The 18465-nt window shown below is 44.1% G+C and overlaps 1 protein-coding gene across 2 annotated transcripts in view; it reads left to right on the top strand.

The window, feature by feature from the left end:
* Positions 1-2003: 2003 nt before the first annotated feature.
* itgb2 (integrin, beta 2) overlaps positions 2004-18465 on the top strand; it is a 43292-nt gene continuing 26830 nt past the window's right edge. The window contains exons 1-4 of one of the 2 annotated variants that reach the window (XM_089003301.1): positions 2004-2022; positions 3271-3320; positions 13426-13486; positions 17006-17103. In XM_089003301.1, coding sequence (XP_088859427.1) covers positions 13429-13486; positions 17006-17103 — 156 coding nt within the window. In that variant the 5' untranslated portion in view covers positions 2004-2022; positions 3271-3320; positions 13426-13428. Of the gene's footprint in view, positions 2023-3270; positions 3321-10678; positions 10795-13425; positions 13487-17005; positions 17104-18465 lie in introns of those variants that run through there. The other variant, XM_089003302.1, reaches the window with a different exon arrangement.

The following is an 18465-nucleotide window of genomic DNA, read 5'->3' as shown; positions in this document are numbered from 1 at the left end:
TACGAGATCTCAGAGCCATTATCCACGAATTGAGAAAACTTGGAATTGTGACAAATAATCAGTTATCGGTCGACCAACTAAAATAACCCCCAAGAGTGCAACGACAACTCATCCAGGAGGTTGCAGCCAAAAGGAAGAAGCTGATACTCTGGGTAACATATGTAAGTATGCAAAACCGTCTTTTCACCAGCAATCTAAAAAGGGAGCTAAGACACCCTTCGCCGCCTGTACTCCGTTGGAGCGAGTTCCACCGACAGGGAACACATAAAGAGATTGCAATGTACTTTGTGCAGAAAGCCAAAGCAACCGTTTTCTGATCTTTTCCTTTCGGCTTTTCCCTTCAGGGGTCGAATTTGTGTCCTCCATCTTGTGCATCCTCTTCTCTCACACTGCTACCTTCATGTCTTTGACAATCATCCATAAATCTCCTCTTTGGTCTTCCTCTCGGTTTCCTGCCTGGCAGTTCAAGGCTCAGCATCCTTCCGATATAGTCACTCTCCTTTGGACAGTCCAAACCTCAGTCTGGCTTCTCTGACTTTCTCTCCAAATCCTCTAATATGAGTTGTCCCTCTAATGTACTCATTCCTGAACCTATCCAACCTGTTCACTCCCAAAGAAAACGTCAACATCTTCATTTCTGGTACCTCCAGCTCTGCTTCCTGTCTTTTCTTCAGTGCATTGCAACCGTTTGCTGATGTAGTGCTTAATTCGTCCAAAAGAGGAATGCAGGACTCCGCCTAAGAGTCATTCCAAGATTCACCTGTTTCGTCAACTTACTGTAAAATATGCAATGGTCAAGGGTGGGCAAACTTTTAGACTCGCGGGCCACAATGGGTTCTAAAATTTGACAGAGGAGCATTTGGAGGGAGTGTTTGGGCCGTAAATACTAAAACATTAAATGTAGTGTGTGCAAACCTCATAGCACAGTAAGAACACTACAACCCAATTAACTGTCCTTCAAATGTGAAAAATAGCCCTTATCAGTTAATAAATTTGTCTCAAGGAATATGCAAGACATGGCATTTACATACTATTTCGCAGATACTGGGAGGAGGAAATGTAAATAGATTAAAATAACATACGCACTGTGATTTATCAAGATTTCATCTGTTTTTAATAAGTTTCAATTGAAGGTGCGAAGTTAAAGAAATCAACATTTATTGAAAAATTGATTCACTTTCAATATTCAAAACATTATTACACAATGAAATACTCAGGCTCAATAATATCTACATGTGTTAAAGTCTGCAAAATCATGCATGCATTGTCCTGACCGCATGCTCTACAAACTCGCCACGGACACCCTCGCCTTCACACGCAAACAGTACACGCGTATTGACAAGATCGGCGGGCCGGATTAAAAAAACCTAACGTATGTGGCCCGTGTGCCGCAATTTGCCCATGTCTGAGCTAGGTAATCTAGCAAAAATAGCAAATAATATTGCAATTTTATGAGGTTATTATGAATCCACACGTTCATAGTAAAAATTTGAGCAGTTTAACACACACACACACACACACATATATATATATATAAATTGTATATTTTGCCTGTCATAATTTTTCAACTTGAATACTACATTTCAAAATTGCGATGAAAAAATCTGTTGGACAACACAAATCGAAGTGACTCAGTAGTTGCATCTATTTTGGTTAGCAACGCTGTTGTCTGAAATTAGCTAAGCGGTAAACTGAGACGATGACAATTTTTAGCAATAGGAACATGAAATTGTACATATGTTGTTGAGCAACCTTAACGGGGATATCCTGGTCCTGGCTGGACGCATGCGTCGTGAACACGTACGAGATTTCCGTGTGCGATGTGATCTGCCTGCAGATGGTGCAGTTGATGGCACGTCGCCACGAGCCCACGCTGTACTGCTCAAGGATGATGGCGATGCATTGGTTGCAGAAGCAGTGGCCGCACGTCAGGACCGCCCATTCCTGTCCGAGAGGCCGGGCAGAAATAGGATACGGTTCTGGGTTCAGACCGCCAGTGGACTTGTCCTGGGACTTCTCCAGGTTAGTGAATTTGACATTGGATTTTCAGCATGTCGCTAGCTAAGAGACGTTTTAGCCCCCTTAAAAGTCAAGAATGACGCCTGTTGAAATCACTGTTACTTACCGTATTTATTAGAGTATAACGCGCACACGTGTATAACGCGCACCCCTAATTTTCAAATAAAAATCGGTATAAAATGTATTATTATGTTTATTATTATTATTATTTATTATTATTATTATTATTATTATTACTATTATTATTATTACTATTAATAATAATAATAATTATTATTATTATTATTATTATGATCAGAGCATTGTCATCAAATGGTGAGTATAGTTTTTGCTTTTTTGAATGTTGCTGTGCCAATGACCATTTTGTGTTTGGGAGCATTTTACTGAGCGAGTTGCTTGTTCTGTAGCCACAAAGGGACATAAGTCTTCTTGTGCCGGTCCCAAGCCCGGATAAATACTGAGTGTTTTGTCAGGAAGGGCATCCGACGTAAAAGCTTGGCCAAAACAAACATGCGGATCAAACCTCTAAAGATGGAGGGCACTGATTTGCTGTGGCGACCCCTTGTAGGGAAAAGCCGAAAGGAAAAGAAGAAGAATGACAGCATTTCTTAAGTTTCTTCAAGTCACAAGTTATTTCCTGGCCAACAGCATACTCTAGTGGGCGTGTTGTAATATCACACCTCACTCCCAGCTGATTGACTCAGATGTAGCATGACTGAAGGCCTAGGAGTGACATGTACGGCCCAGCACTGTAATCCTTAATTGTTAAAATGAGCCCTTTTCACATTTTCAGGTAGTGTTGTGCCATGGGTGTTTTCAATGATTCGCAAAATATTAAAAAGCACTGCTTGAAAACATATTTTGTTATTGTGTAAAAATTCAGATGAGAAAAAAAGGATGAACTCTATGTTTAGTGTGCAAAAAACACAGATCAAAATGATACTGTTTTGTTTTTACTGCCTCTGAGGAGATATTTTATACCTGAACAAGCGTGTATCTAGTTAATTAACAGTTAAGTAAATAAATCGTTTTGCAATGTTCATTATTTTAGTTTTAAACTCAAATAGACATGTGTAAAAAAAGGGGGAGAGGGTTCAAAAGATCAACGTGAATTATCGACAAAACTCAATATACATGCAAGTTAACAATCTGAGACTGTTTATCCACTAAACTCGTAAGGTGTTGCAGGGGCAGAGTAGTTCCTGTATTCTCTTCAACCCAGTGCTAAGGTTGACTCATACTTCCTGTCAGGCAGTCGCAAAAACGGTGACCCAGAGGCAGCAAGCATCTTCCTCATTCTTGTAAGTGTGAATTTGTTTTTCTTATAAATCCTCACTGATTCTTGGTGCTTTAAATTTTTCTTAATCATTTGAATATTATTTAAGTCACCCATACCTGACTAACAAATCCAAAAGCATGAGGATGTTGACTGGTATAAATACAAACCAACATGAATTCTATTCATTCTGTTTGAATAAAAACATACAGCAGGACCCTACTCCAACGACTATTATCACAATGGAATGTGAATATAGTTTAATAAATATCCACATTGTTCAGAGATCCTTATTTGTGAATTAAAAATTAGCCAAGTAAGACAGAACAACACATTTGTGTGGTTATTTCAAGTAATAACATACATAGAAATTCCTCAACACTGTCGATGGAGGTATTTGAAAAGTACACTATTTTAATTTTAACAATATTTATACAAGTGAATTCAAAAAACTGACAGAACAAGACAAAGATCCTACATACTGTTTAGAAAATAGAAAACGGAATGTGAAAATGGAAGCCATGCTTTTGTTTGAAAGATGACATTGACTGTCAACCAATTGGAAAAAAAATCTAAAATAAAATACAATAAAAGTGTGAATACTCATGAAAAAGAAACAATGTTTGTTTTGTGATTTTTTTTTTTAATCAATGTGGTGTTTCACAAAGAAAAAAAGATCCTACTTTTAACTAAACGGTTTTCAAAGAGGTCTTCAAATGCTATTTAAATACATATCGAAAAAAACTCCAAGAAAATAGCTGGGTTCTACAACATTACAAACACATAATTGTACAACGGCACTGGAACAGCACAGTAAATACTACGCTTTGTGTATAAAAGTCGAGAACATTGCTTGTATCGGAACTACAATTTGTTGACCTAACTGTTAAACGTAAATTTACCCTTAATTGTTACACTTCAGCTTTGGAGACAATCTACATTGTCATGAACATGTAGATTGTCTTCGTTTCTGCGATCAACATGATCCTGTCGACTCATTTGAATCAGCGATGGATTTAATACCAAATTATGTATGGAATAAATGGCAAATGCCCTAATAGACGATATCACGTAAGCGTGATTTATGTACTTCATTCACATACTCAGAATGCTATACAAAATAAACAAAAATACAATTTAGTATTATTTATTGAGTACTTTCAAAGGTAAAAAGTATATTTTTCAACCAATTAATCAACTTATCCGAGGTCGGGTCGCGGGGGCAGCAGCTTCAGTAGGGAAGCCCAGACTTCCCTCCCCAGCCACTTCTTCTAGCTTGTCTTGGCGGATCCCGAGGCGTTCCCAGGCCAGCTGGGAGACATAGTCTCTCCAGTGTGTCCTGGGTCGTCCCTGGGGTCTCCTGCCAGTGGGGCATGCTCAGAACACCTCACCAGCGAGGCGTCCTGGGGGCATCCTAATCAGATGGCCAAGCCACCTCATCTGGCTCCTCTCGATGTGGAGGAGAAGCGGCTCGACTTTGAGCCCCTCCCAGATGACCGAGCTTCTCACCTTATCCCTAAGGGAGAGCCCGGATACCCTACGGAGAAAGCTCATTTCGGCCGCTTGCATCCGGGATCTCATTCTTTCGGACACAACCCATATCTTGTGACCATAGATGAGGGTTGGGACGAAGATCGACTGGTAGATTGAAAGCTTTGCTTTTTTGCTCAGCTCCTTCTTCACCACGACAGATCGGTACAAAGTCCGCATCACAGCAGACGCCGCACCGATCCGCCTGTCGACCTCTCGCTCCCTGACACCCTCATTTGTGAACAAGACACCCAGATACTTAAACTCCTCCACTTGAGGCAAAATCTCCTCCCCGACCCGCAGAGGGCACTCCACCCTTTTCCGACTGAGAACCATTGTCTCAGATTTGGAGGTGCTGTTTCTCATCCAAGTCACTTTAAATTCGGCTGTGAAACGCTCAAGAGAGAGTTGGAGAGCTCCACTTGAAGGTCCCAACAGTACCACATCATCTGCAAAAAGCAGAGATGATACACTGAGGCCACCAAAACGGAAACCTTCAACGCTTCGGCTGTGCCTAGAAATTCTGTCCATAAAGGTTATGAACAGAATCGGTGACTAAGGGCAGCCTTGGCGGAGCTCAACCCTCACTGGAAACGATTCCGACTTATTGTCGGCAATGCGAACCAGACTCTGACATCGGTCGTATAGGGACCGAACGGCCCGTATCAGGCGTTCTTGTACCCCATACTCCCGAATACTCCTGAATAGACCTTTCCAGGGAGGCTGAGGAGCTTTTTAACCACCTCGGTGACTTCAGCCACAGAGATCGGAGAACCCACCTCGGAGTCCCCAGACACTGCTTCCTCGAAGGAAGGCGTGTTGGTGGAGTTGAGGAGGTCTTCAAAGTACTCTGCTCACCGGTTCACGACGTCTCGAGTCAAGGTCAGCAGTGCCCCATCCTCACTGTACACAGTGTTAGTGGTGCACTGCTTTCCCCTCCTGAGACGCCGGATGGTGGACCAGAATTTCCTCGAAGCGGCCCGGAAGTCGGCTTCCATGGCCTCACCGAACTCTTCCCATGCCCGTGTTTTTGCCTCGGCGACCACCGAGGCTGCATTCCGCTTGGCTAATTGATACCTGTCAGCTCTCTCAGGGGTCGCACAGGCTATATAGGCCCGGTAGGACTCCTTCTTCAGCTTTACGGCATCCCTTACTACTGGTGTCCACCAGCGAGTACGGGGGTTGCCGCCACTACAGGCACCGACCACCTTACGGCCACAACAAGGGAGGTACGGAACATGGTCCAGTCGGACTCAATGTCCCGCACCTCCCCCGGGACATGTGTAAAGTTCTGCCGGATGTGGGAGTTGAAACTCCTTTTGACGGGGGATTCCGCCAGACGTTCACAACAAACCCTCACAACAAGTTTGGGTCCTCCAGGTCGTACTGGCATCTTCCCCCACCAACGGAGCCTACTCACCACCAGGTGGTGATCAATTGACAGCTCCGTCCCTCTCTTCACTTGAGTGTCCAAAATATGAGGCCACAAATCAGATGATACGACTATAAAGTCAATCATCGAACTGCGACCAAGGGTGTCCTGGTGCCACGTGCACATATGGATACCCTTATGTTTGAATAAAGTGTTTGTTATAGACAATACGTGTCGAGCACAGAAGTTGAATAACAAAACACAACTCTTGTTCTGATCGGGGGGGCCATTCCTCCCAATCACGCCCCTTCAGGTCTCACTGTCATTGCCCACATGAGCATTGAAATCGCCCAGCAGAACAAGGGAGTCCCCAAAGGGAGTGCTCTCCAGCACACCCCCTTAGGTCTCCAAAAAGAATGGGTACAATGAACTGCTGTTTGGTGCATATGCACAGACAACAGTCAGAACCCGTCCCCCCACCCGAAGGCGGAGGGAAGCAACCCTTTCGTCTACCGGGGTGAATCCCAACGTACAAGCGGCAAGCTGGGGGCCAATAAGTATGCCGACACCTGCTCTACACCTCTCAACGTGGGCAACTCCAGAGTGGAAGAGAGTCCAACCCCTTTCGAGAGGGCTGGTACCGGAACCCAGGCTGTATGTGGAGGCAAGCCCAACTATGTCTAGTTGGAACTTTTCGACCTTGTGCACCAGCTCGGGCTCCTTCTCTGTAAGAGAGGTGACATTCCACGTCCCAAGAGCTAGCTTCTGCAGTCAAGGGTCAGACCGCCAGTGTCCCCGCCTTTGGCTGCCTCCCAGCTCACAATGCACCCGACCCCTCTGGCCCCTCCCATGGGTCGTGAGCCCTTGAGAAAGGGGACCCATGTTTCCTCTTCGGGCCGAGCCCGACAGGGCCCCATGGGCGTAGGCCCGGCCACCAGGCGCTCACCAATGAGCCCCATCTCCAGGCCTGGCTCCAGAGAGGGGCCCCGGTGACCCGCGTCCGGGCAAGGGAAAACCAAATCAATTTGTGTTTTTCTTCATATGGGGTCTTCTGAGTCGTACTTTGTCAACTTATCCCAAATAATTAATGATGGAATCTGATCACTTTATACACACTCGCTCGCTTAGTGAATATGATGATGAATCAAAAGTAATTGACGCCTGCGTTTATCAGTTCAACTAATTTGTGAACCAAACTCTTCTGAACACAAGGCTGTCCAAATTGTGGTCTGCAGTTCAGTTTTAGTCCATGGTTCGCACAACAAATTCCCGTTAAAGTGTGGATGAACTCTTGTTTCATTCATCATTGATGCCAATTCAAATCCTTACAGAAAGAAACTGTGAATATCAACCAGAAAATATATACGGAAAAATTGGATGCCCGGTAGTCGAGGGGCGATCACGTCCCACTCCGGATCTTCCTGTGTGGAGTTTGCATGTTCTCCTTCGGCCCATGTGGGTTTTCTCCGGGTCCTGCGGCTTCTTCCCAAATTCCAAAAACATGCATGGCAGGCTGATTGAACACTCGATATTGTCCCTTGGTGTGAGCGTGAGAACGAATGGTTGTTCGTCTCTGTGTGCCCTGTGATTGGCTGGTGTTGGGCTAATTCGCTATACGAACATCATAGCGAATTACCCCAACAGCTGGAAACTGGTTCAGGATGTCCCTCGCCTCCTGCCCGAAGACAGCAGGGTCGGTTCTCGGGTCTCGGGGGGTGCTGAAGCCGATCCCAGCCGTCATTGGGAAGTAGTCTGGGGACACCCTCAACAGATTGCCAGCCAATCGCTGTGCACAACAACGACAATAATAATAATAATTGGATTGAATTTGGTATACCTTTATTTGTCTTGCAGTGGAGGAATTTCCATTTCACTGTAGCAAAGTTATGAAAGGAAGAGGAAAGGAAAGAAACAAGCAGAAAAGCATAATCCAGGAGCTGTTGCAAAGTCAGCCACTCTCGCGGCACCATCTTGAAGTCAAAAGAACAAAAAAAAAAAACCTAAATAACAAATAATGTGACAACACAAAGACACAGACAATCATTCATTCCTGCTCAGGGTGTTGATAGCAGAGGATGGTTAAATCAGCAAGAAGCCAGGTGTTGAACAGAATAAGTTAGTTTAATCTTGTAGACAGCAGGGGCATTGTGGTGTGTCGGCCGAGGAGGGGCAGAAAGAAAAGAAGAGTAAGACAGACGAAACTGGGAAAGCATTTATAAGACGGACAGGGTGCGATGCAATAGGATGTGACATCATTTAAAGCACAGGTGTCAAAGTCTAGGCCCACGGGCCAAATCCGGCCCGCCAGATCATTTTTTTCGGCCCGCGAAAGCAAATCAAACTTGTTAAATTCAATGATGATTGCTAAAATCTGAGCCAAAATTTCATATTTTTGGATGTCAACCACAATAAAAGTCATTATTTTTGACTTCAGATTTGAAAACGAGTTATTCATTAATTTGCTGTGTGCTCTATATGTAATATTTGAAGGGATTTAAACATTCTAATGGATTCCCCAAATTCATAACGGCCCGAGAAGAGAACATAACTACAATGTGGCCCGCGGCAAAAAATGACTTTGACACCCCTGATTTAAAGGCAGGCAGGATGACATATCAGGAAGTCAGGAAGAGATTGTATCATGTCTCCTGTCCCACGTAAATTCGCTTAAAATACAAGCCACGACAGTTCCACATCCGCATTGGCACTCTGCACTGACACTCCTTTCTTCATATCACGGGCTCCTTCATCCAGCCGCAGACTGTCCAACAGCACCGACGTTTCAGCTGAACAAAGCGAGGCTGTGAAGATGCTACACATTACAGATGCAAAAAAGCACAATCGCCCCAGAGCTGTTCAGCGATGACAGTCTAATGCAGGGGTATCCAAAGTCGGTCATCGAAGGCTGTCCTGCCTGTTTTCCAGCTGTCCTAGGAGCATCACACCTGATTCAAATGATCAGCTCATCGGCCAGCTCTGAAGCAGCATCAAAATGGTCCTGATGATTTGAATCAGGTGCGTTGCTCCTGGGAGAGCTGGAAAACAGGCAGGACAGTGGCCCTCGAGGACCGACTTTGGATACCCTTGGTCTAATGGGACTGACATTCCTCCCATTCAAAAATAGTACGGCATATTCGTGCTGCCGAAAAGGAGCAACCGCTCAGCGCAGTCTGCTCCTTTATGAATGTCGTTGCAAAAAATGCTGAAAAGCAATCCGTATCCGTTCCACACGACGCACAACAACACTCGTTCCAAAAGAAAACACAAAATCAAGACAAAAACAACAACAAAAGCAAGGCTCATGAGAGCACTTGCTGATGGCTGCCTATTAAGGCGCCATCTTGGACTTGGTGTGAGAGAAGAGGATGCACTAAACCGGGATAGATGGAGGACATTGATTCGCTGTGGCGACCCCTGAAGGGAAAAGCCGAAAGGAAAAGAAGAAAGAAGAAGACATTTAATTTCCAAGAGCCTTTCAGAAGACTCAAGGACACTTTATAATAAAAAAAAACAATACACAAAACAATAGAACCATAAATAAAATGACAAATAATGAAATAGCTGATTGATGTAGACCAGTGGTCACCAAACAACGGCCCGCGGGCCGTATCCGGCCCGTCAGCACATTTGGCCTGGCCCCCTGAACAATACCAGAGGCGCTATCAGATGTTTTTCCTATTTGGCCTCCAGAAAAAAATAATAGTTGTGTCCCGAGAACAATGATGCATATAATGCCGTAAGTCTGTCGGCGAGTACAATCACCAGACGAAAGAAGTACAATCACCAGACGAAAGAATTTAACTTTTTTTCATTAACACTGAATGAGACCACGGATGTGCAAGACACAGCGCAACTGCTCATTTTTATTCGTGGAGTTAGCATAAACTTCCAGATATGCGAGGAGCTGCCAGCCCTCCAAAGTCTCAAAGGCCACGGGAGAGGATATTTTTGACCAAGTGTACCAAACCATGAAGAAGTTGGACCTGAGTTACAGAACTGTGATGTTCTGAAAGACACATTCAAGCCCAACAGTATCATTGACTTCTATGCCGCCCTCCCAAACGACACATATCCAAACATCAAAAAACACGCAATGAAAATGTCCACAGTTTTTGGCAGCACGTATATCTGCGAGAAAAGCTTTTCTCGCATGAAACTGCTGAAATCGCCGATGAGATCAAGATTGACAGATGAACATTTGCATCAGTGCTTGAGACTGGCTGTAACTAGAATGGAACCTGAAATTCAACTTCTCACCAGCTAGATGCAGACACACAGTTCACACTAATGAACATACATAGGTAAGCTCACTTTTCTGACTTGAATGAGTCATTCTGAGCATAAACAAATATAATCATAATAAAATCTACTGGGATAAAATCAATCTTTACAGCCATACTGGTAGTGAAATGTATTGTGCTGTGTCGGTGCTGTATCACTTAGTTCACTTTCTCAACCTGCTTCCTTTGTGGTTTTCACAGGGAAGTTGATGAGAGAGCGCTGCAAACAGCGGTCTCTACAAGCCTACTGGAACCTACAAAATTATTATAAGGAAGGAACACAAGAACTTTAAAGGACAACCGACGTCTCCGGACAAGTTGTGTCCATAATTTGTAAAATGGGTTCAAATGACTTCTACTGAGCGTATTTTACAAAGATTCCACAGCATATAGCTATATTTTACGTTTTAAGACTCGCGCTGAATATTCCGGAAGTCTTGCGAGTCCTCACCCTACGTCACTGAAGGAACGCCCCTCAGCGAGAAAGGACATACCTTGAATCACCTCAATGCATTTTGCAATACTTATTTTGGTCTGAAAACTTCGTGTTGATGGCGAAATTAGAAGGAAAACGCATAAATAATGCGATGGTGAATCCTTGTGTTTTGGCACAGAGAGACAAAACACGCAGGCTGCCAGTCGTTAGTCAGAACGATAGGAACAATCAGTGGAGCAGCTGCCGGGAGTAGTCCTCTGCTCCCCCCAACCTGGGAGCAGGGACCTATCATAGCAGAGTCCAGCACCGCCATGTCTGGACAGTAGTATATCCGATATCGATATAACGAGACTTTACAGTATATATATCACTACTGTCCAGACATGGCGGTGCTGGACTCTGCTATGATAGGTCCCTGCTCCCAGGTTGGGGGGAGCAGAGGACTACTCCCGGCAGCTGCTCCACTGATTGTTCCTATCGTTCTGACTAACGACTGGCAGCCTGCGTGTTTTGTCAGTGAATATCAAATAGATGCTCAATTGATATAATGAGACTTTACTGTATATATATATATATATATATATACAGTAAAGTCTCGTTATATCGATATCGGATATATCGATAGTCCCGGTTATATCGATACTATTTCTATGCACGCACGGAGAAAATTACATGCAAACAGGGTCGGATATATCGATAGTCCCGGTTATATCGATATTTTTTCGGACTCCCTTGAATATCGATATAACGAGACTTTACTGTATATATATATATATATATATATATATATATATAATATATACGGCCTAAACTACCAGTAAGACTTTGACTGAAGCAATTTATGAACAAATTCACCTTACGAACAACTGCTCGGAACGTATCTCATTCGTTAGGTGAGGAGCATCTGTATATTTTTTTATCGATGCATATTGGAGGATTGATAAAAGCATAACGTGCGCATGCGTGGTGAGCTGTCTGCATTTCCGCTTGTGTTTTTTTAAATCATTTCAAATAATGTACGGCGTACTGCCACTTTTATATGGGAATTGTAATCGTTTATCTCTTTGTCAAGGTTGACAGGTATTCCGATTGAATATGCCGGTTGGGTTTGTCAGTGTCAGCCGTGACCTCATTGTCGTCTCGGTGAACCATTTTATTTTAATTGACCGGCGAATCGAAAAGTGGGTGATGACTCGTGATGTGCCCGACTGCGCCAAGGCTCCGAGGCGTGCGTCGAATAAACAGGTGAAAATATTACCGAAGCGAGGGTCGCTCTCGCTTTTGCCACACCCAAGACCTCCGAACGCATGTGGCTCCGCCGATACCTCGTGACATGGTATTTCTACGTAATCACCCACCCGTAGATTTGCTGGTCATTTGAAATAAAATGGTTCACAGAGATGACAATGAGGTGACAGCTGACACTGACACAACCAACTTTCATCTTCAATCAGCATACCTGTCAACTTTGGCTAATAGCTGCTCTTATAAATCATTACAATTCCTGTATAAAAGTTGCAGTACGCCTGACCTAATTTGAAATGATAAAAAAATGCGAATATAAGTGGAAATGCAGTCTGCTCACCGCGCATGCGCATGTTACTCTTTTATCAATCCGACCTGGATTACCTTTGCTGGTTTGCCATAACAATTGTAGCGACTGGCGGCAACTTTGTGGGTGGCTACTACCAGTTGAGACAAAATTTGAGCCAAAATGGTCTTTATAAGATCGGTTCACATTTTTCCCCATATAAAAGTTGTACTACGCCGTACATTATTTAAAATGCTAAAAAAAACCTATCATACACGGGGAAAAAATATAAGTTGACAGGTATGAATTGCATTTGTTCTGCACTGGACGCACCATTCACAACGGCAAAGAAGAAAACATCCCTTGTCTATGATCGTTTTGAGTGGATCTCCCCTAAAAGGGTACATATTACAATAACCAGTGTGAATATATAATGTAAACTACTGCGACAACAAGGTTTTAATGTATACTACTTGCTGATATTTCTTGTTCCTTGGTTGTGTGTCAATGTCTAAAGTAAAGCAATTATTCTTTTAAGTAACACACGCACAGTCATTCACATCACAACTCGCTGCCTTTTATCACTGCCTGTCATGACATTTATTATCTTCATGACGGCAGTAGAGCAAGTGAGGCCTGATGATGCATTGCGAAAACTGAACAATTTGGGTGGAAGGCCTCATTGCTTTGATCAAGCCTCATATTCCCATCATTAGTGATGATGTAATAATCCCGTTTTGCGAGGCATCAGGTGAATCCACGTGTATTCCAAGGCTTTGGGCGTGGCAACTACCAAAAGCGAGCCATGCCTCAAATTCTGCTTCGCAAATTGTTTAACCTGTTTTCTCGGAACACGCCTCAGAGCCTCGGCGCATCACTACTGTCTAGACAAAAAAAAAAAAACATTCTCTCTCACATTCATGTATGCAGTTTAATTGTTCAGGCAATAATAGTTTTTTTTTTTTTTTATGTTTTTGTCAGGACATGACTCGTCATTTGCCTTTTGTCCTTCTGTCCATCTTCCTGTCAATGGCTCCAAACGGTAAGTTAAAACCGCTTGTTTAAAAAAAAAAAAATCAGCAAATATAGCATTGCCTGTGTCAGATAACATATCTGAGTCATTCATAAGTGAAACTGGCCTTTTGAGGACATTTTGTTCCACATATGTGAAATGCAGTCACGCCATTGAGGTTTTTCTCTTTTTAAATTAACAATGAAAATAAATTATTATTCTTTTAAATCTCATGCAGTGGCCTGTTTTCTGCAGTTGTTTTTTCCTTACTCTACCAGTTCATCACACCTGCTGAATGATTTTTTACAGACATGATTCTTTTCATGTTTTACAATTTAGTTTATATATGTTTGTATTACATATGTTTGCGATGTTTCTCTCTCCAAACACACTTGACAGGGACGAAGCAAGATGGATGGTTCTAAAATATGCAAGAATCATGATGTCAAGTTTTGCATATCTGACATAGGGCCATGTTTCATAAGTGAAGCAGAATTTTAACCCACAAGCAGACGAAGTGGAAAAGTAAAAATCTGTACAGTATCTGTAAAAATACAAATAAGATAAAACAAACTATTCTATGCACAAAAAAAGTCAAGAAACTGAAATGTAGAACTGCACAAAAAAGTTTTATAATGAGAACTGTACATACTGCAAAGTATAAAAATAGAGTATAAAAGGCATATTTGATACATGTACAGTAACTGTATTGACTGAACATAAGGTGGCTCTGCTATTTACAATGCATGAGTCCAGGGATTTTTTTTCACTTGTGTTTATGAAGAAGCATGACAGCAGTCGGTAGGAACGAGCGGTGATACCTCTCCTTCTTACACCCGTTGTAATAGTCTCTGGCTGAAGGAGCTACCCAGTGCTGTCAGGGTGGGCAGGATGGGGTCGGAGGGTCTGTCCATCATAGGTTTTAGTTTAGCTAGTGTCCATCTGTTGCCCACCTTCTTCAGAGAGTCTAAGGATCAGCCCAGGACAAAACTGGCCCTCTTGACCAAGCACTCCAGTTTTTCTCTGTGCCGGGTGGTGATTCTGCCCGACCTGGAGACATACTGGATGGCTGAAGCGACCACAGAGTCAAAGAAGGTCTTAAGGAGTGACCCCTGCACCCCCAAAGATCACCGTTTCCTCAGTAGGAAGAGGTGACTCTGTCCCTTTTTGATCAAGCATCTGTGTTTGTAATCCATTCCAGTTTATTGCTGAGAATACCCAGGTACTTGTAGGAGGTTGTTGCGTCACACGTGTGTATGATTTTGCCTGTACCTTGGATGTTTAACGGTGTAGGTGAGGACTGTTGCCTGCAGAAATCCACTAACTCATTGGTTTTCCCGGGGGTTTATCTGGAGGTGATTCTGCTGGTCCTTTGTCAGTCCTCTGTGCTCCCGATTATCTCCCTCTGTAATGAGGCCGACAATCACTGAGTCATCAGAGAACTTCTAAAGGTGGAAGGCTGGAGTGTTGCAGCTGAAGTCCGATGTGTAGAGGGTCAACAGGAATGGAGCCAGGACAGTCTCCTGCGGCACCCCAGTGCTGCAGCGAAGCCTGTCTGACTCACATTTCTTTGACCTCACATACTGTGACCGGTTTGTGAGGTAATCTGTAATCCATGATGTGAGGTGGCGGTCCTTTCCGGCACGCCATAGCTTGTTCCTCAGTTGGTTGGGCTGGATGGTGTTGAAGGCACCAGAGAAATCGAAGAACGTGATCCTCACCATGCTCCCAGCATTCTCCAGGTGCAACAGTGCTGAGTGGATGAGGTAGATGAATGCATATTCCTCACCAAAGCTGGGCTGGTAGGCAAACTCTAGCTGGTCCAGTGATGAGCTCGCCAGCTATTGCAGGTGGGCAAGGATGAGTCTCTACAGCGTCTTCATCAGGTGAGACGTCACTGCCACTGGTCTGTAGCTGTTGAGCTCCTTCTGGTGGGCGATCTTGGGCATGCCATTTTTCATAGCTGTGGAACTCTTCCCAGCTTCAGGCTCAGCTTGAACATTTGCTGGACAATGTCACACAGCTGGTCGGAGCAGGTCCTGAGGAGTCGGGAACTGATATTGTCCGGACCTGCTGCCTTCCTCACTTTCATCCTCCTCAGTTGATGTCGGGAGTAATCCACGGTTTGTTGTTGGAGAAACATCACACAGTCCTGGTGGGTACGTTTTTTCTTTATTTATTCCGTGATGGTGTCGGTGAGTGAATCAATGTCCTCCCCATGAACCTCATTGAAGAGCTTCCAGTAGCACAAGTTACATGCTGTGTGAAGGTTGGGAGGGAGGACTGCAGGGAGACATGGTTGAAGTCCCCAGAGATGATGAACAGAGCGTTGGGGCACTGGGTTTGCAGCCTGTTCACAGTCATCAGGGCATCAGAGGCTATGCCACCATTTGCCACAGCTATGACGTTTGAGAATTCCCGTGGAATATAATGCGGTAGCTCCATGCCCTGAGTGCTGATTTTCTCTTTTATCGTGATGTGCTCAGGATTTAACCATTTGTCTGTCACAAACTCAGCAATTCCCCCTCCTTTCTTCATACCGTTCCCTGCATTCCTGTCCGCTTCTACGAGTTGGAAGCGTGTGTGCCTGGAGTGACCGCAGACAACCACGTTTCCGTGACGAGCAGCAAACCGGTCACACGGTACTCCATCTGATGTTGCGTTGGCGCCGCGAGCTCATCCATCTTGTTCGGGACCGATCTTACATTCCCCATAATGACGGATGGGAGGACATGTCGGTATCCCCTAGGTTTCGGGATGGAAAATACACAAAACGCGATCGGACAAATACATAAACAAAATAGTAGAAATAATAATAGAAAGGAACCCATCTGTAAATAGCACAGCCATCTTATGTTGATGCAATACAGTTACATATATCATTGTGGTTTTTTTTATACTTTTTTGCCTAGTTACAGCATACACCTCAGTCTTCTGATATATTTATAATGCTCCCACTCCCTTTCAAAATGCTGCTCTGGACTGCAAATTTCCCCATTGTAGGACTATTAAAGGCCTTCTGATTTTCTGATTCTGACTCAAACAGGGTTAGGAGCTGATGTAGAGGCAGCCACGCAGGGGGCGCCATGACGTCACACCCTTGATGAATGTCGTGGTCAAAAATGCTGAAAAACAATCCGTGTCCGTTCCACACGACACACAACAACTCAAAGTGACAAACGAAAACACAAAAACTACACAAAAAAAAAAAAAAGCAAAGCTCGTGAGATCACTTGTTGAGAACGCTTCGGTCATTGTGGCTTTATGATTCAGAAGTTTGTTGTAGTGTTCCTTCCGAGGGGGGTAAGTACAGGTATACCAGGACAACAAAGATAATATTTTCACTTTTTTAAAAAATCGTCTCATCGGAAATCCTCCTCCACCTTCCTTTGTGTGAAAGCATTCAACTTTTTCACAGGTTACAGAAAAACACACACTGAACTGCTCCTGGTGCCAAGAGAATTGACCAAACCCCTTAGATATACACTTTGGTTACTGTGTTTATATCTAATTTACAGAATATGTTTTTGTATGTCTTTTTTTTTGTAGGATGGTGTCAAAATGAAGAAGTTTGCTATAAGTCCATCGTAAATTCCTGCAATGACTGTATCAGATCCGGGCCATATTGCGCTTGGTGTCAACAACTGGTATGTTTTAGGAGCAATCTGTGATTTTACTGTTTGCTAGTTTGATTTAATAGGTGACTTGAGTTTATGATCAATGTTTTCTTCCAATTAAAACAAACAAAAACTCATTCTTTTTTACCACTGATCACTCAAATAGCGTTGTTTCTCAAGTCTCCGGTATAACTTATGCAAAAAAATGTTGGTTTGTTGGAGCAGGTTATTTCCTCGTTGCCACCAACAGCTTGCCTTTTAGATTCCTTCCCAACAACGTTTTACAGACTGGCACAGGATATCTGATACATTTAAATACCGTTAGTGTGTTGTGAGAAGACTTACTTTGTCAACATCTTTATTGTGCCGCCTACCTGCGCGTGTCTTCACTCGCAGCTTTACGACACTGTCGCAACGTTATGTAGCAGTGTGACTTATGTTACATTTACCCTCTTCCCTGAAGAGGGTAAATGAACCAGAAAACCGGGTACACTGCCGGTTTCCCTGCTTAGCCTTGTGGGTTATTCTGCCACACAATAGGCTAAGCACTGGCTATGGTCTAAACATTCAAAGTCAGTGATGTAATTGTCCAAATACTGAGGGCAAAGGCGAAAGCTAGCTGGCCGAGGCTCTGGATGAGGCTATGGTCCCACGGGCACGGCTGGTTAACCACGCTCTTCAAGGCGTCCCACTGGTGTTCTCGGATGTGTGGCAGGAAGGTCAGTAGTCTTTGTCTGAGAGGTAAATATATCCGGCAACCCTTTCGTTCAAAGGGGTTGGTGATGCCACTCTCCTTGGGCGGCTGGTATGCCAACGCAAAGGTGCTCGGTCCGAGTTTGGCGGTAATCTGTGCTGGGGCTGTCCAGAATGACTCTAACTTGTGTGAGCAGCTCGGCCGGCGAATGCGGACCCAGTCCGACACAGTAAGTGTGGGTTGCTCTTCTCATTGGCCCCTCTGCTGGTTGAGGACGACTAGGGAAGGCCGTCTGCCAGGTGTACTCTGAGTCCATTCTTCAGAGTTTTGTTGAACTTTTCAACACCCCCATTGGCCTGGGGGTGAATTGTGGCACCCACATTGGATGGAAAACCCGAGTGCACAAAACCAGTCCAAGCGGTTGGCGCCATGACGGGATACGTGGAAGGTGAAGGGGGGAGAGTCCTCGAGCCATAGTGCACTGTGAAGGTGGCAGTGCCCACCATGCCAATCCTAGTGTGGACATAGCCAAACAGGTCTTCGGCGTTGGCCTTGATCGGGAGATGTGGAAATAGGTGTCGGACTGTTGCCACGTTCAATAGTGACCTGGAGGCTGCAGTGTCGAGCAGGAGTGGTAAGCTCACTCTATCCAGTTCCACTGTGCACCACTTGAATGGCTTGGCGCAGGAGCCCACGCA

Source organism: Hippocampus bargibanti, linkage group LG08, assembly GCF_051943395.1.
Source record: "Hippocampus bargibanti isolate YZ-2025 linkage group LG08, ASM5194339v1, whole genome shotgun sequence".
NCBI classification, from domain to species: Eukaryota; Metazoa; Chordata; class Actinopteri; order Syngnathiformes; family Syngnathidae; genus Hippocampus; species Hippocampus bargibanti.
This window is presented reverse-complemented; position numbering and strand designations above follow the sequence as displayed.